Here is a 19,531-nt window from a genome sequence, read left to right on the forward strand (position 1 = left end):
CCTGACATGGGGCTCAAACTCACGAGATCATGACCTGAGCTGAAGTCAGAAGCCCAACCAACTGAGCCACCCAGGCGCCCCAAAACTCATGCATTTTTTAAAAAATGTTGTATTTGAAAGCGAGAGAGCGTGCACATGTGCTCGTAAATGGTATCAGGGGAAGGACAGAAAGAGAGGGATAGATAGAACCCCAAGCAGGGCTTGGGCTCACACAGGGCTTGATCCCATGAACTGTGAGATCATGACCTGAGTCAAAATCAAGAGTTGGACGCTCAACCTACCAAACCACCAGGGGCCCCAAAACTTAAGGATTTCATTGTATGCAAACTGTATATAAAAAACTTACAAACAAATATTGAACTCTAGTTCATGCCAAAGTGTTTAAAGGAAGGTATAATGATATCTGCAACTTACTATGAAATTAACCCAAAAAAGTAAGATGGGTTAATGCAGGGGCCAGCAACAGCTGCCTGTTTTTGTAAATAATGTGTGTTTTTTTTTTTAATTCATTTATTTATTTTGAGAGAGAGAGAGAGCACAAGCTGAGGAGGGGCAGAGAGAGGCAGGGAGAGAGAGAGAATTCCAAGCAGGCTCTGCACTGTCAGCACAGAGCCCAACATGGGGCTCAAACTCACAAACTGCAAGATCATGACCTGAGCTGAAGTCGGATACTTAATGGACTGAATCATCCAGGTGACTGTTTTTGTGAATATTGTTTTATTGGAACACAGCCACATCCTTTCTTTTATGTATTGTCTATGGCTGCTTTCCTGCTATAATAACAGAGTTGAGTAGTTATGACAGACATATTTACTACCTAGTTCTTTAAGAAAAAGTTTACTGACCCCTTTGCTGAAAGATGGGTATATGGTATACAATGCAGCAAGCATAGTAAAATGTTAATGTTAGAATCAAAGCAGTAGATAAATGTGTGTTCCATAAAAGTCTTTCAACTTGTATTTGAATATTTTCATGACAAAAATGCCAGAAAAATATAACTAAATCTGAAATTTTCGTTACCATTTTTCAACATTAAAATGGTAAAATAAAATGGTATAATGGTATTCTTCAACACTAAGAAAACTCTGAATATTAGACTGACACAGCAACTTCCCTTAGAACATTAAAAGGGATTTTGTTCAGTAGATAAAGAAGCAAGTCCTCTTTCCCTTGATACAGATGGATCTTCTAGGGAAAATAAGTGGCACAGACCAGTATTTCTCACAACCAGCCTTTCCTTGAGGTCATGGGCCTTGTTTTATTCCGCCTGAGACTAATAAAGCTCCTGCTCTCTATCTCCATCAAGGGAGGGAAGACAGGTTCAAGCATAGGTCCTACGCCAGAGCCCTGAGGACACACACCACTCCCCACGCCTGAGTTCTTTGCTGAGAAGTAATCACAAGAGGTGCCCCACATTCAAGGTCTGAGAAGAAGTCACACACTTCCAGTGGGTTAATTGCTACCAGAGAAGAGAATTCCATACTAGCAACTTTGGATAAATTACTCTGCAGCATAAATTCAGACCCTCCAAATGCTTTCAGCCAGGGTCATATAAACCTGAGCATTTCCTTTCAACATGGCCAAAGAGCATGGTCCTTGAAGGATACTGTCTTTGAGGAAGTACCAAAGCAATTCAGAGAAATACTAGAAGTCATCTGAAAAGCTCATTATGATGAGTTATGGAAGTCAACACAATGCAAACATTGTAAGGAGGATGAATCTAAAGTTTTATACCTCATACGGCTTAGGCTAAGATTACAAAAACTTTTTTTTTAAGTAGGTTCCACACCCAGCACAAAACTTACAACCCTGAGGTCAAGACCCAACCTGAGATCAAGCGTCAGATGCCTAACTGATTGAGCCACCCAAGCACCCCCACAGAAAAACTGTTTAAATGACAAATAGGAGAAAAGCCAAAATACAAAAATATTTTTAAAAACCAATGTTACCTGATCAAGATTTTTGAAAAGGAGAATATCTTTGCAAGCTTCCTGAAGTCTGCATCTCTGTTGATCAGTTTTAGGATGAATCACCTGCCAATCCAAATAAAACCAGGGAAATATTTTTATTCCAATTTAAAATCTGACTTTATTCACACATCAGTACATTTCTTTCTCCTAAGTGGGAAAAATTAAGAGCACATTTACTGTAACTTTAATTCTATACAAATACCAAGCGGGGCCCTGATCATGGAGGGGCAATGTGATGGGGGTGAAGAGCACTCACCCTGGAGCCACTCACTGACTGTGTAACTGGCAGCAAGTCAGTTACCCCCCGGGAGCCTCAGTGTCCTCATCTGTAAAGCAGAGGGCTATAGACTTGTTCATTCAACAAATATTAAGCATCTACTGGGTGCCAGGCACTGTTCCACTTCTGGGGACACAGCCAACACACAGATAAAAACACCAGCTCTCATCCAATAAATATGTAAAACATGTTAGAGAGTGACAGGAGAAAAATAAGAGAGCTAAGGAGAAAAACAAGGTAGAGAAGGGTGATAAAAAGTGTGTGTGTGGAGGGGGCAGATAAGGCCTCACTGAGAAGGTAACATCTGTGTAAAGATCTCAAGGAAATGAGGATAACTTCAGGGAGTGAGCCATGTGGACATCTCTGTGGGAAGAGCACTGCAAGCAGAGGAACAGTAAATGAAAACAAGGCCTTGTGGCAGGTAAAGAGCATGTTTGAGAAATAACCAGGAGATGGGTGTGACTGATGCAGAGCGAGGGAGAAAGATCAGGAAGAGACCAAGTTGGGGGGCTGGGTGAGAGTGATGCCCAAATCACAGAGGGCATTATAAGTCACAGAACTAGAACTTTTCCCTAGCCAAATGGAGGCAATTTGAAGCTTCTGACTGAGAGGTGAAAGAGATCTGACTCATGTTTTTAAAGGTTCATACCGGCTACTGACTGCAGAACAGCCTTGAGGGAAGAGTGGAAGCCAGGAAACTAGTGCAATTATTCCAGTGCCAAGATGGCAGTGGTTAGGACCAATGTGGTAACCATGGAGGTGTTGAGAAGTAGTGGAATTCTGGATACGTTTTGAAGCCTGAGCCCATTGGATTTTCTGAAAAACTGAATGTAGGTATGAAAAAATAAGAGGAGCTGAGGGTGACCCTCAAGTTTTGGGCCTGAGCCCTCTTGGGAGGATGGAGCTCCCATAAATTGAGCTCGGGGAAGACTGTGGGTGGAGAAAAATGTTTAAAGGGAAATGATCAGGAGCTCACCTTAAGTCTGAGTTGCCTACTGAAATCTAAGTGGAGACGGCAAATAAACAATGGCTATAAATGCTGCAGTTCAAACATCAACAATTTAGTAGTGGTGGTGGTGTTATCTATTAAATCAGTGTTGTTGGAAGGATTAAACAAGTTCATACATGCAGTATTTAAAACAGTACCTGGCATTTAGTAGGTGCTCAAAAACTTTTATCATTATTACTGACAGTCAATAAATGTTTATTTAACTAAAAAGAAATAATCAGTGCCTAGTATAGCTGTTATAATTCAGAGACCTAAATCCTGTCTTCACCCTAAAAAAAACTATGTTGCTTAATCTGACAAGAAATAACAAAATGTCAAAAGTATTAAGTATTTTAAATTTGTGATATTAAAAAGTTAGTAAAAAAAAAACTTTTAACTTTTAAAAGTCATCAAAAATTTTTACAATAACCAGAATAAATTTTTTCAAAATCTACATATCTATTATAGTCATACAATGGGAATAGCGTTTTATTATTAGAATACTGCAGAAATCTTTCATGGACTGCTCATTTTAAGGTACACTTGAAAGATCATTAAAGCTTATTTTATAACATCAATCTTTGAAAAATGGTGGTTCATATTTGCTTTTATAAAAATAATTTTGTAATTATATAAAAGTTTAAAAATCTGAGTTTTTAAGAAAAGACCAAAAGTGTACCGTAGTCCTGCCATAACCACTGTTAACATTTGGGATATATCCTTCCAGAGATAATTCTTTGTATTAATAAATACAAAGATGGATAGATGGATAGATAAATAAATATATATGTGTGTGTATACATATGTATTTTAAAGTTTATTTACTTTTTTTAGTAATCTCTACACCCAACACGGGGCTCAAACTCACAACTCCGAGATCAAGAGTTGCATTCTCTTCTGACTGAACCAACCAAGGGCCCCAGATAAATATATTTTTTTAAGTTATTTTTTTATTTTAGAAAATATACCTCATATAAACAACATTCCATGCCATTAAACTTGGTCCTGTACCATCATTTCCAATGGCTGAAGAATCTCTTGATTTGAGTACCATAATTTAGCCCCTCGTAATCCTCTAGTTTGGGTCATTTAAGTTGTTTCCATTTTTTACTATTACAACACCTCAATGATCCCTGTTTGTGCATCCTCAGGAAGGATCTCAGGAAGGATCCACCTGTTTGTTAAGGATGAGTTCTCCTTCAGGTAACTGCTGAGTCAGTTGGCTTGACTATAGTTAAGGCTCTGACAGCTACAGCTAGGCACCCCTTCTTACCACAACCCCAACTACTCTTGTTTTCATTCTTCTTAATATTTTTCAATCTGGTAAATAAAAAAAATAGCATCTTGTTGAGATTTTAATTTGTACTTATTTTAATTATCAGTATGATTAGATTTGGCATATAGAGGAGGAGAAGAGTGAGTGGGGAATAAAACAATTCTACCTAATACCTTTGCATTAGTATCTTACCCTTGGATCAGTATCTTCCTCTTCCTCATCAGGGTTATAGGTCTCAGCACAGACTAAATTTGGAGAGGAAAAAAAAATAAAGAGAAAAATGAATAAAACAGATGTAAGCTTTTACGGGAAAAATAGAAGGTGAACATAGTTTCCTTTTATTCACTGTTTTCTAAAGCTGTAGTAATTTTTAAAAGCCTTTTCTTCAATTAACAAATATATTAAGTACCTACTAATGCCAGGCATTCTATCAGGTGCTAAAATGCCAGCTTCCTAGGGATTGGTAGTCCCAAATAGAAGAGAGTTGATAAAATGTATCACATACTAAATCCTATGGTAATGGCAAGGACAAGTAAGGAGGTGCTATCTTTACTGAATTTTAAAGCAAGGGTGGAAAACCACAAAGTACAATATATGCAACATAAACACATATCCATGCAATACTATGGAATTATCATACACAAATACTATATGATTTCCCTCATATGTGGAATTCAAGAAACAAAACAGATGAACATAGGGGAGGGAAGGAAAAATAAGACAAAAACAGAGAGGGAGGCAAACCTAAACGGATGATGGGTACTAAGGAGGGCACTTGTTGGGATGAGCACTGGGTGTTATATGTAAGTGATGCATCACTAAATTATATTCCTGAAACCATTATTACACCATATGTTAACTAACTCGGATTTAAATTAAAAAATAAGCCCCGCGTTGGACTCTGTGCTAACAGCTCAGAGCCTGGAACCTGCTTCCAACTCTGTGTCTCCCTCTCTCTCTGCCCCTCCGCCACTCATGCTCTGTCTCTCTCAAAAACTAAATAAACATAAAAAAATTGTTTTAATTAAAAAATAAAATAAAGGACCTATGAAACACACACACGCACACACGGATATGGATAAATTACAAAAAGAATCAATTAAAATTGCTCAACATCACTGGGGCGGCTGGATGGCTCAGTCGGTTGAGCGTCCAACTTCAGCTCAGGTCATAATCTCACCGTTTGTTGAGTTGGAACCTGACGATGGCTCTCTGCTGTCAGCACAGAGCCCACTTCAGATCCTGTGTCTTCCTCTCTCTTTGCCCCTCCCCTGCCTTGCACACACTCTCTCTCTCAAAAATAAACATTAAAAAAAATTGCTCAGCATCATCATGTGCATGAATGACTTTAAAAATAAGAATGAATTTCAAACAAAACATGATACTATGTATCAGTCTCTGTTCTGGGTACAATATTATCTAAAAACCAACTTGATTTTGTTTTTTAATTTTTTTAATGTTTATTTATTTTTGACAGAGAGAGAGAGACAGAGCATGAGCAGGGGAGGGGCAGAGAGAGAGGGAGACACAGAATCCAAAGCAGGCTCCAGGTTCTGAGCTGTCAGCACAGAGCCCAACGCAGGGCTTGAACTCATAGACCGTGAGATCATGACCTGAGCCGAAGTCGGACGCTCAACCGACTGAGCCACTCAGGGCCCCCCAACTTGATTTTTTTTTATAGGTAACCTGTGTTTGTGCCGGCTTCCTGCAAGACTTGTCTTTATTGCAATTCAAAGATTTAGAAAATATTCACTGAACATTTGTTTATAATAGCAAAATATCAGAAATGATATAACTACCTATTTGAATAATACAGCTATAAGGAAAAATGAGGGGGGCACCTGGATGGCTCAGTCAGTTAAGCATCCAACTCTTGATTTCAGCTCAGGTCATGATCTCAGGGTCCTGAGTCAAGCCCACACATCGTCTGGCTCTCTGTTGGGCTCTCTGCTGGGCTCTCTGCTGGGTGTGGAGTCTGCTTAAGATTCTCTTTCTCTCTCTCTCCCCCTCCTCCCCACACCTGCTGGCTCGCTCTCTCTCTCTCTCTCAGAAAGAAAAAGAAAGAAAAGAAAAGAAAAGAGAAGAAAAGAAGAGGAGAGGAGAAAAAAAAAAAAAAAAGAAAAGAAAAAAGAAAGAATAAGGAAGATCTCCATGGGCTAATAATGAGTTCTAGGGGAAAAAAGCAAGGTGAGGAATATATATAGTATGCTATGCCTTCCATAAGAAAGGACTTTTATGAGAAAGGAGAGCTAAGAATGGGGAGAAATAAATATGTAAATATGAATATATACACAAAATGTTTTTTTACTTATCTATTTTTCCAAAGGGAAACAAGAGAAGAATAAACCAGGAAATTAGCACGCAAGGAATCCAAATGGTTCTTGGTCCCTATACTCAATGCTAACAACTAGGGGACAAAGTGACACTGCTCTAAATTTAATTCCTGGTTTCTTAAACACATTTACTCACTGCAGCCTTGGTCTAGCCGCATCCCAGCTTCCCCTTCCCATTGATTCTCTGAACTCATGGAATACCTGAGAAATGGTATGTCCTGTGGACAGGACTCCCTTCCCTGCCTGGCCTATAGTACTCTAGTGTGGACCACACCTCTTGTACTGTAATGCCATCAATATTCTGCCTGTCCAACAGGGACCCAATATTTTTACACAGAGAAAAATCAGGGAGTTAGAAGGGAGTAAGAGGACAAATACCATTCTAGTCCCTAAAACAGCATCAAGTGATGCTCTGCAGGGAGGTCTCCTGAGTTCCTAGCTGGCAGAAGCTTTGGGTAGCTGAGCCAGGTAAGCGACAATGGGAGGTAGATAAATGCCTTTGCCCAGCCATTCCTGATTCCACGAGATGAGGTCAGTGTACATTTATCTCAGATCTGTCCTAAAGATTAAGACACACAGCTTCCTGAGTTCCTAGATGCTACTGATGCCACTTTTTGCTTCTTCACAGGTATCTCAGTAGGAAATCTGAGGAAGCTGCACTGAGGGCAGACACCATGTTAAACTGCAAGCCTCTTGGTTCTCTGTGCTCTTGATTAATGTTGTCATTAACAGCCCAGTTTTCTAAACTAGAAATCTGTAACTTATCAGGGCTTCCTTCGTTCACCTTTTATCCAATGAATACATCAAATTCGACTTCAGAAATATTCTCATATCTGATCTTTATTCGATCTATTCCAATTCCTTGGTCCAGGAACTCAAAATGTCTTCTTAGAAAAATGCATTTAAAAACTTTCAATTTGGAGACAGATGGGTACATAGGTATTATTATACAAACTTTCTCTATTTCTGCATATGTATGAAAATTTTCATTTAAAAAGTTTAAAATAGTAAGCCTTCAATGATGAGACTGACAGCATTTTACTGATAATGATACAGTCTCGGACTAGCCTATTTCCAGGCTTGCTTTTCCTCTGATTTTGAAGGGAAGTACTTCAGCAACTTAGCTTCCTTTTATATTTTTAGACATTAACGTAAGTGATGCAGCAAATGTTACAGTTTTAAAGTCTTAAGGTACAGAAGTATGATTTAAACAAAAGTAGTTATTCCCAGTAAAATTATTGATGTTTCAATTTGTGGAAAAGTATTATGCTTTTATTTTTCAAAACTGGTTTTGAATTTTTTCCCTTTTCTTTTGAACTTCACACTTACCTCCCTTGGCCTTTTCCCTGTTTCCACCCAACCTCTCTACTTCTTCCTGGTCTTGATCCCAGATCATTTTTCTCATCTTCTATATAAAGAATCCATTTTTAAGTGTCTATGTGATTGTTGCCCCTTGTGTTTATACACATCAGGGAGCTTGTTTCAGTGCACAAGTGACCTGGGAGAAGCCCAGAGTCTGTGTGATCCCCTCTGAAGCCTCAAGAACTACACTGAGTGTCATGAGATGCTCAAGACCTACTGAAAATGAAGACTGAAAGAGTAGTACAATCCCTTGTTCACGGGAATTTGTTTTGCCACAGTTCTCCAGCAGATGTCACTGGTTAGCAACATGAAACTGTACAAAGTGACCAGAGACTATCCAGCACAATTTCTTCTTCCAAATTTTAACTGATGCTTCCTTCATCCAGAATGTGAATCATTTTTTAAAATATTTTACTTTTAAGTAATCTCTAGACCCAATGTGGGGCTTGGACTTATGATCCTGAGATCAAAAAGTCACACGCTCCACTGACTGAGCTAGCCAGGTGCCTCCAGAAAGGTGAATCATTAAATGTGCTGGTGAAAGAAAACCCTTTCATTTCTACAAAGAAATGAGCCGGATCCTGGTCACAGCCTGAGACCCTATGCTGTCCTGCGAGCTCCCATGAAGAATTAACTCAGCCTGTGCGTATTAGTCAGCTTGGGCTGCCATTACAAAATACCAGTCTGAGTGACTTAAAGAACAGAAATCTATTTCCTCACAGTTATGAAGGATGGAAGTTCAAGATCAAGGTATTGGCACATTGTTTTTCTCCTGGGGCCTCTTCACTTGGCTTGTGGATGGCTGCCTTCTTGCTGAGTCCTCACATGGTCCTTTGTCTCTATGGTGCACTCATGGTGTCTTTTCCTTTCTCTCTCTCTCTTTTTTTTTTTTTTTTTTTTTTTTTTTAGGTAGGCTCCATGCCCAACTAAGGGCTCCAACTCAGACCCTGAGATCAAGACATGAGCTGAGATCAAGAGTCAGATGCTTAACCAAAAATAGCCACCCTACTTCCTCTTCTTATAAGGAAATCAGTCCTACTGGATTAGGACTCCACCCTTAACACCTTACTTAACCTTAACTGCCTCTTTTTTTTCAAAGGCCCTATTTCCACATACAGTCATACTGGGGGGTTAGGCTTCAACATAAGAATTTGAGGGGGACACAATTCAGTACTTAACACTGAATTTGTAAGTTATCTTAAGTAATGTTTGGTGATATTTCAGCTGAAGATAGCTATTGGTGGAAAAAATCCTGAATACTGTGAATGGATATTAAGACAAAAATCAGTATTCCACTGTAAGTACGTAAGCCTGAAAAGGCAGAGACACCTGGTGAAGGAAAAGCACCTATCACACAGACATGAGTGACCACCATGGCACCAGATTCTCAGCAGACTCTACTGACTGGGCACGTTCATCAGATGCTCCCTGCCTAAACGTGGCATGATGCCAACACACAAATTTCTGATTAAAATGCTTGGAAGCTTCAACATGTGTTTAATAAATGAAAGGGTTTTCTGGGGATGACATTTTTTAATTAACAGAATCAGACTAACATTTCAAACTCAAAGACAGTTAATACTACTTTAGGACTATTTCAAGAAAGCCGCTTTTAAAGAATTTATGAACTCTCTTCATTTGATGAATTTATCACATGATGTAAAAGGACTGCTGTGCTAGAACTTAAACTTGGAAGGCATAGCTTTCAATCCCAAATGCTTTGCAATGGAGAGGCAGCGTCAAGCAGGGAAAGACCTCACCTCTGAACATGCACTGGGGTCTGAGCTTGGCCCTACCCACCACTATTCACTATTTCCCTATATCCTAGATCTTTGGTCTGTCTCTTCAGTGGTAAGAGGAGATGGGATAATGATACTAAAACCATGTAAAAGGTTAATAATAGGAGGAGACATATTTAAAACACAGGGCTGGGCTCACAGGACATACTCAGTAACTGCTAGGTCTCTTTATGCTGCTTTACATTCCAAATTATTATTCGGTCAGACACACTGAGTTATCGTTGGAAGTCTTCTGCAATCTCTGACACAGCACATGTCTTCACACTAGTTATTGCTAAACTCTATGGATCACATAAGGAGCCCCATTCCCTACCTCTCTCGCCAAACTTCTTTTATCTCCTCACCTGCAGCCAGAGCAGCAAGATCTAGTTCATCCCCCTTTGAGTCTTAAGACATCCTTTTACCTAGAATGCATCCTTCTTGGTACTAGCCAGACAGTAGCCATGTTTTACAACCTCCAGTGCAATTTCTGCCTCCTTCAAAGAAGTGTCTCTTGATTTTTTTTCTGCCCACAGTAATTTCTCCTCCGGATTTCTTTTTTCCTTTTTTTTTTTTTTTTTTTTTAATTTTTTATGTTTATTTACTTTTTGAGAGAGAGAGAGAGAGAGAGACAGAATGTGAGCAGGGGAGGGCCAGAGAGGGATGGAGACACAGAATGTGAAGCAGGCTCCAGGCTCTGAGCTGTCAGCACAGAGCCCGACGTGGGGCTCAAACCCACAGCTGTGAGATCATGACCTGAGCTGAAGTCAGACGCCCAACCGACCGAGCCACCCAGGTGCCCCTCTCCTCTGGATTTCTAACCTGTTCTTTTGTTCCTTCCTTCTATCCATCCATCCACATTTACTGACATTGTTCTAAGTGTTAACTATATGCATCAATGAACAAAACAGACAAAAATTCTCTGATTGGAGCTTACCTTCTGGCATAGGGAGCTAGATAATAGGATAAATGAGAGAGAGAGAGAGAGAGAGAGAGAGAGAGAGAGAGAGAGAGAGAGAGAAGGAGAGGAACAGTAAGGAGAAAATAAAGTAAGGGAGATAGGGTGTGTGTGTGTGTACTGAACCTTACTAAAGACCTAAGTGAGAAGAAGTCTTTCAAGTGATAGTCTAAAGGATATAAATAATCCACAAAGATGGTTTTGAGGAGATTTGGGAGCAAAAGTCTGATTAGACTGGCCTCAAGAGAGAATAGAAGAAGAAAAACTAGATACAGCAAATATGGACAACTCCTTCAAGGAATCTGCTATAAAGATAAGAGAGACAAAAAAAGTGGTGGCTGGAGAGTAAAGAGTGGTTTAAAAAAGTCGTATTTTATTTTTTACGAAAGGGAAGTCAATGCTACATTTTTTTGCTGAGAATAATAATCCAGTTGAAGGATGCAGATTATGCAGGAGAAAGGCAGTAACTGCTGGAAGGATGAAGGGATGAGATCTAATGTATAGGTGGACACTGGACTCAAATGCAAGTAAGGAAGGACAGATGTGGTAGGAGTCTATGGAAACTATCTTCTGTTGCTTTTATTTCCTTAGTTAAGAGAACAAAATCATCTGCCAGGAATGAGAATTTGGGAGGAGGTACAGGTTTGGGGAGAGAGAAGGTAAGAAACGCTTATCTAGGAGAGCAGGGTGAAAGAAGTATGGAGACACAGTATGAATGCTGGCATCTAAAGCCTACTAGAAGTTAATGATCAGGTACTCAAAGTAAGGTCAGCCAACGGGCCTGTGTATTTTCCGTCAGTCAAGTACAGCTGTGGTGCACATACAGCCTAAGAGGACAGTTGGGATTAACCAGAATGTGTTTTAGACAAGCAAGGAAAAAAGAAAAAGGAAACTGAGGATATGTGCCACAGAGTGGTTATAATCACTGAGCAAGGAATTTAAGGTTAGTAAAAGAGGAAGTGAGGAACAGTAAAAATGAAGCAAGATCAAGTTGTCAGCGGTGGAGCAGGGCAGCAAAAGAGCCCAGGCAACAGCAGGCAGCGGGAGACTGGGATCGCTGAGTATGAGGAGTTGTGATGCCCGTCGTTCCAGAGTATGACCACGGGGGTGAGTGGTTGAAGTAGGGTGGAAGACAAGAGGTGAAGAAATGGAGGGCAAGATTTGAAGAATTATCTAGATGGAAATAAGAAGAAACAGCCCGTGGATTATTAGATAACTAAAACAAGGAAGAGAAGCGACTGACAGAATATAATAACGTGAGGTTTGAAGGCGAGGGTTTTAGGGAGGAGGGAGAGAGAATGGTTTGGAAGCAATAAGGAACAACAGAAACATTCACCCATCTATCATCAATGTTACAAGGAAAATGGAAGAGAAGAACCATCATCTGAGAAGCCTGTAGGGCAAGCCAAGCTTCAGCTAGATCAGGAAAATAATACACTCCAAGAATAGGCTGAGATTTTAGGGGATTTAGATGAAAACTGACTGAGAGGGTCAGAGGGTACAAGGAAGGGTTCTTAGAGACAGAAAGTACTCAGGACAGTGATACCTTTGGGCACATTATCACCTTGACTGTTCTAGTGACTTAACCTCTGCTTTGTCCTCAGTTTCTGCATCTGTCCACTGAGGATAATCATGGCGTGTACCTCATAGTACTAATGTGAGGATTATGTTCAAGGACATAAGGAAGGCAATTAGAGAGATCTTAAAATGTGCACCTACCACACAGTCTGCACTAAAAAAATGTTAGTTATTCCCACAGGCTATTTTCTCTCCTGCATAATCATTTTGATTCTTCTAAGAATCTTTTACTTTCACTTAACATTTGAATAATATTAAAAAGTTTTTAAAATTTTTTTTAATGTTTATTTATTATTGAGACACAGAGCATGAGCAGGGGAGGGGTAGAGAGAGGGGGAAACACAGAATCTGAAGTAGGCTCCAGGCTCTGTGCTGTCAGCACAGAGCCTGATGCGGGGCTCGAACTCACAAACTGCGAGATCATGACCCAAGCTGAAGTTGGTCACTTAACCAACTGAGCAACCCAGGCGCCCCAATATTAAAAAGTTTTAGGGGCGCCTGGGTGGCTCAGTCGGTTAAGTGGCCGACTTCGGCTCAGGTCATGATCTCGTGGTCCGTGAGTTTGAGCCCCGCTTCGGGCTCTGTGCTGACAGCTCAGAGCCTGGAGCCTGTTTCAGATTCTGTGTCTCCTTCTCTCTGACCCTCCCCCGTTCATGTTCTGTCTCTCTCTGTCTCAAAAATAAATAAACGTTAAAAAAATAAAAATAAAAATAAAAAAATAAATTAATTAATTAAAAGTTTTAAATCTTCAATAAGACTGTAAACTCTAAGGAGGAGGGATAATATCATGTACTTGTCTGAGTTCTCCACAGAGTTCAAGGCCTGAACAACACTGACAGAAAGCCCAAGCAGCAATTCATGAACTAACACCACCTGTGACCTCTGCAGAAGATGTCACTGTACTCTCTCATCTCCAAGATCTGTCTTACACATGTCAAGAGATATCACTAATTGTCTGGGGAAAAAGGGGTATAGGGCAAGGATAAACAGAAATGGGAGATAATAGTGCATATAGATCTCACACCAACCTTAACTGCCACTCTATTTCTTCTCTGTAGCTGTCTCTCTACACATAAGAACATATTTTTTTCTATCTCCTTTCAACAGACTTTGGTGTACAACTTACCAAAGGCTTTCTGAAACATAAATGAGCAGATTTTCTCAAAGAAAAGGACTGAGGGATAGAAAAGGAATTCCAAGTGTTACTAGAAATTAGGTCATATGATAGTTTAAAATCAAGAAACCTTCCCAAGAATGAAGAGATATGAAAGAATGATGTGAGGGGTGCCTGGGGGGCTCAGTTGGTTGAGCGTCTGACTCTTGACTTAGGGTCAGGTCATGATCTCAGGGTCTGTGAAAATGAGCCCCAAGTCAGGCTCTGCGCTGACAGCACAGAACCTGCTTGGGTTTCTCTCTCTCTAACTCTCTCTCTGTCTCTCTCTCTCTTTCTCTGCCCTGCCCCGCTCAAATGTGAGTATACACACTCTCTTTCTTTCTCAAAATAAATAAATAAACATAAAAAAAAAAAATGAGGAACACCTGGGTGGCTCAGTCAGTTAAGCATCCGCCTTTGGCTCAGGTCATAATCTCACAGTTCAGGAGTTGGAGCCCTGTGTCAGGCTCTGTGTAGACAGCTCAGAGCCTGGAGCCTGCTTCAGATTCTGCATCTCTCTTTCTCTCTCTCTCTCTCTGCCCTTCCCCCAACTTGCACTCTGTCTCTCTCTCAAAAATAAACATTTAAAAAAAAAATGATGTGATACATACAGCTCACATAGTAATTCTAAAACACATTAACCTCCCTACTATACAATCATAGAAACTCTAAATGTATCCAAAATTCAAACATTTTACTTATAAGGAAACTTGCAGAAAATATATTTATCAGTTCTATAAAAAAAAGGAGGACTCTTCTTAGCTTCAGAGAAATCACGAAAAAAAAGAAGATATATATATATATATTCAATAAATATTTAGTGAGTGCTTGCTATGTGCTAGGCAGTGTTCATGGTACCAGTCACATATTAAAATTCGAGTCAATAAAAAATAGCAAAATTAAAGTAAGCAGCACAACCAACTTGGGAAATGTTGCATTGAAACTTTCAAAAAGTTAAAAATGATGACAGAAATTTGCTCAAACTTAGAAAAAAATAATCGCGATCATAGTAGATAAAAGAGAAAAATACTACCAAACTAGTCCCATATGAGAAAATAAAAACACATTTCTCATATTTGGAAAACACTCATTTTTGTTAATAATCAAAGGAGTGCCAAATAAAACAATCTGAGGTACTATTTTACATCTAAATTAAAGTAGTAGGCACCACCTATATCAGTGAGACGGTGGCAGAAGAGAGGCCTTTGTAGGGTGTTCTTTCTCCCTGCAGTCTATTCTGTAGAATGCCTCTGGAAAGCAATACACAGAAAAATCCAGGCAATGCTCAAGTCTCCGACCAGAGACTGCTACTCAGCACTATAACTGAGGAAATAATTTTAGTGGTTCAACAGTGTATGTAAGAAGTTAATACAGCATAATCTAGAATACCAGAGAAACAACAATACAAAAAGTAGTTTTTAGGGCGCCTGGGTGGCGCAGTCGGTTAAGCGTCCGACTTCAGCCAGGTCACGATCTCGCGGTCCGTGAGTTCGAGCCCCGCGTCGGGCTCTGGGCTGATGGCTCAGAGCCTGGAGCCTGTTTCCGATTCTGTGTCTCCCTCTCTCTCTGCCCCTCCCCCGTTCATGCTCTGTCTCTCTCTGTCCCAAAAATAAAATAAAACGTTGAAAAAAAAAAAAAAAGTAGTTTTTATGAATAGACATTTTTCCAAAGAAGACATTCAGATGGCCAACAGACACATGAAAAGATGCTCAATATCGTTTATCATCAGGGGAAATACAAATCAAAACTACAATGATGTATCACCTCACACCTGTCAGAATGGCTAAAATCAACAACACAAGAAACAAAAGGCATTGGCAAGGATGTAGAGAAAGGGGAGCCCTCTTGCACTGTTGATGGGAATGAGAATGGTGCAGCCACTCTGGAACACAGTATGGAAGTTCCTCAAAAAGTTAAAAATAGGCGCGCCTGGGTGGCTCAGTTGGTTAGGCGCCCGACTTCAGCTCAGGTCATGATGATCTTGAGGTCCATGAGTCTGTGCTGACAGCTCAGAGCCTGGAGCCTGCTTCATACTCTTTGTCTCCCTTTTGCTCTCTGTTCCTCCCCAGATCACACTCTGTCTCTGTCTCTCTCTCTCTCAAAAATAAACATAAAAAAAAAAAGTTAAAAACAGGACTACCCTAGAATCCAGCAACCACACTACTAGGTATTTACCCAAAGAATACAAAAATACTAATTCATCTCTCTTCCTCCGCCCTACTTGTACTCTGCCTCTCAAATAAGTGTTAAAAAAATGTTTTTTTAAAAATACTAATTCATAGGGATACATGCACCCCAATGTTTATAGCAGCATTATCTACAATAGCGAAATTATGTGAACGGCCCAAGCGTCCATCAATTGATGAATAGATAAGGAAGATGAGGTGTTTATATACAATGGAATATTACTTAACCATAAAAAAGAATGGAATCTTGCCATTTGCAATGACATGGATGGAGCTAAGTGAAATAAGTCAGTCACAGAAAGACTAAGCATATGAATTCACTTACATTGGAATTTAACATGTGGAATTTAACAAAACAAATGAGCAAAGCGTTGTTAAAAAAAAAAAAAAAGAGAGAGAGAGGGAGGCAAACCAAGAAACAGACTCTTAACCATAGAGAACAAACTTACGATTACCAGAGGGTAAGTGGGTGGGGGGATGGGTTAAACAGGTGATACGGATTAAGAAGTACACTTGTTGCAATGAGCTATATGCAAGTGTTGACAAAAAAGTAGTTTTCAGAAGTCATAATTATGAACATGGAAAAATACTAATGACATAAATGAGACAAACTAATATGTACATATATACTCAGAACTTGAAACAGAATGGAGGAATTGCAGGTAATTTTTATAATGTTCAGTAATGCTGCTAACTTATCTTTTTATTTACAAGATCAGTTTATTTTTATTTAAAATAATCCCATCTTAAAACAGCATTTTGGCACTATGTTATGAAAGAGAAAACATACCTGATACTCGCCGATCAAATCTGCCAGGAATTGGGACTGCAAAACAAAGAAGAAGCAATGTTCAGGCATCATTATGTCACGTGACCCCACCTTTAACAATAGAACTAAAAGCACTTTAATACCAAATGTTGGGTCAATTCATACTCTTCTATAATCAACCACAGAGAGTAGTTCAACATGATCATATAAAGGCAATATAAAGAGTTTATCTTTTTGAAAACAAGCTCATTATAACTTCAATGTACTCAAGGTGGCAAATTTATTTGTTTACATTCATGTTCATCTAATTTGTATCATATTGGGGCACCTGGGTGGCTCAGTCAGTTAAGCATCCAACTCTGGATTTCAGCTCAGGCCATGATTTCATGGTTCATGAATTCAAGTCCCACATCTGGCTCCGCACTGGCAGTGTGGAGACGGCTTGGGATTGTCTCTCTCTCCCTCTCTCTCTATCAAAGTAAATAAGTAAACTTAAAAATTTTCTTAAAAATAATAATTTGTATCATATCAAATGAATAAGAAGCCTACTGGGGCACCTGGGTAGCTCAGTCGGTTAAGCATCTGACTTCAGCTCAGGTCATGATCTCACAGTTCGTCAGTTCAAGCCCCGTGTCGGGCTCTGTGCTGACAGATCAGAGCCTGGATCCTGCTTTGGATTCTGTGTCTCCCTCTCTCTCTGTCCCTCCCCTGCTCATGCTCTCTCTCTATCTCACAAAAATAAATAAAATGTTAAAAATTTTAAAAAGTCTACTAAATTTATTGGTAATGATATTAAAAAGTTAAATTTTCTTCTTTAATATTCTTCAAAGATAATCCCAAGACTGCCAGATAATAGCATTTAAATTTCATTTTAAAACAATTTAATAAGTTTTACACTAAAGTGAAAAAGAAATTAGCTGTTAAGTTATATTCTCACTCAATACGGGTAGGTTTTCTCCTGCCCATGGTCAGTGTATTAATCAGAAAAATGTACTACATGTCTTTAGGTTGAAAAATAAACACAAATTTTCTCTTTGCTAATTTTTCCTGCTTTTTACCTATCATTCCTTATGTTTGGTGGTTATCTAAATTCTCAGTACTAAACTATATCAATTGAATAATGTAGGGTTTTTTTTTTGTTTGTTTTTTAAGATTTTTTTTTAAAGGAAACTCCACCCAATGCGGGACTAGAACTCATGACCCCAAGATCAAGAGTCACATGCTTTACCAACCGAGCCAGCCAAGTTCCCCAAGGTGGGTTTTTTTGTTTTTTTTTTTTAACTTTCAGAGCTTAATCTGATTATCTTAATTTAAAAAATTATGTAAATATCCCTTCTCACCCTCCATAAAAGGAGAAATTTGAAGATTAGTGAAAAATAAATTGAAGGTGGCTCAGAGAGCCAAACTCAACTAATATGAGGCCTCAACAAAAATAGACTCAGGAAAGAGACAAATGCTTATTCACCACAACAGAACAAGAATTATCTTTTTGTAAAGCTTGGGGTAAAAGTTATGTTATTGGAACAAACAGGTAAAATTTCAAAAGAAAACCCGAGCCATTATTGATAGAAAGTACCTATGATAGTCCTTTCCCACTTCCTCAGTGAAACTGTGGATTTGTCAAAATTAATGCACCCACCAGCAAAGAAAGATGGTAAATTCAGTTCAACAGATATAGGTAGGGTACCTAGTACATGACAAGCACTGTTAGTAGACAATTTGGGAGACAGTAGTAGATAAAACAAAGACTCCTGGTTTCATGAAACGTGCACTCTAGCTTGAGGTGTGTGGGAGAGTTTCCTTCAATCACTTAAATCACACATTCCTGTCACTCAAATAGATTAGATGAAATGTGTAAGAGCTTACACTCTCAATCCAGGCCTCATGGGACTTCCATAATTAAAACCCCACTAAACATCAGTATATAACCTAAAATTATAAAACATACAATGAAACAATTTGGCATGGGTGCTATCAGGGAGTATCTCAAAAAAGGCTTAGATATTAAAATTATGGAACTACTATAAAATCAGAACAGAATGTTTAAAACAAAGACAAAAATGGGAATCAAAGCATAAATAAAGGAATAAGATACAACCAAAACAAAGCAAGGAGGATTGAAAAAAATTTGGAATTTCTAGGAAAAAAAAAATAACACATTGAAATTTTTAAAAACTATGATGCAAGGCAACTTCTCTGGGTACATAACATCTAAAAGTGCTGGAAATTGTAAAACATCACTACCAACAACTTACTACAATAATACTGATGTAACTGTACAGATATAAATCGCAAGGAAAATCAGAAAATATCTGGAGATAAATGAAAACAAAAACAATATACTAAAACTTATGGGTGTACTAAAAGTAGTGCGAAGAGGGAAATTTGTAGCTATAAATGCTTATGTTCAAAAAGAAGAGGAGTGCGTGGGTGGCTCAGTCGGTTGAGTGTCCAACTTCAGCTCAGGTCATGATCCCACGGTTTGTGGGTTCGAGCCCCGCGTCGGGCTCTGTGCTGACAGCTCGGAGTCTGGAGCCTGCTTCAGATTCTGTGTCTCCCTCTCTCTCTGCCCTCCCCGCTTGCACTCTGTCTCTCTCTCTCCCTCTCAAAAATAAATAAACATTTTAAAAATTTTTTTAAAAAGAAAAAAAGAAAAAGAAGAAAAATCTCAAATTAATAAGCTAATTGTATACCTTAAGGAAGTAGGGGAAAAAAGGGCAAACTGAACCCTAAAGCAGCAGAAATACGGAAATTCAGAGTGGAGAGAAACTAAATTAAAGCATAGGAAAAAAAAAATCAGTGAAACTGAAAGTTGATTCTTTTAAAAGATCAACAAAATCAATAAGCTGCTGATTGACTTAGACTAACTAAGAAAAAAGAAGAGTTAAATTACTAAAATTAAA

The 19,531-nt window shown here is 39.0% G+C and overlaps 1 protein-coding gene across 1 annotated transcript in view; it reads right to left on the reverse strand.

The window, feature by feature from the left end:
• The window catches only part of PRKAR2A (protein kinase cAMP-dependent type II regulatory subunit alpha), a 114,034-nt gene that overhangs the window by 36,805 nt on the left and 57,698 nt on the right, over nt 1–19,531 (reverse strand). The window contains exons 2-4 of the mRNA XM_045496754.1: nt 16,650–16,685; nt 4,704–4,756; nt 1,950–2,033 (exon numbers count right to left, since the gene is read on the reverse strand). Of these exons, the coding sequence (XP_045352710.1) occupies nt 1,950–2,033; nt 4,704–4,756; nt 16,650–16,685 (173 nt within the window). The remainder of the gene's footprint in view (nt 1–1,949; nt 2,034–4,703; nt 4,757–16,649; nt 16,686–19,531) is intronic.

Source organism: Leopardus geoffroyi, chromosome A2 (genome assembly GCF_018350155.1).
Source record: "Leopardus geoffroyi isolate Oge1 chromosome A2, O.geoffroyi_Oge1_pat1.0, whole genome shotgun sequence".
In the NCBI taxonomy this organism is placed as follows: Eukaryota; Metazoa; Chordata; class Mammalia; order Carnivora; family Felidae; genus Leopardus; species Leopardus geoffroyi.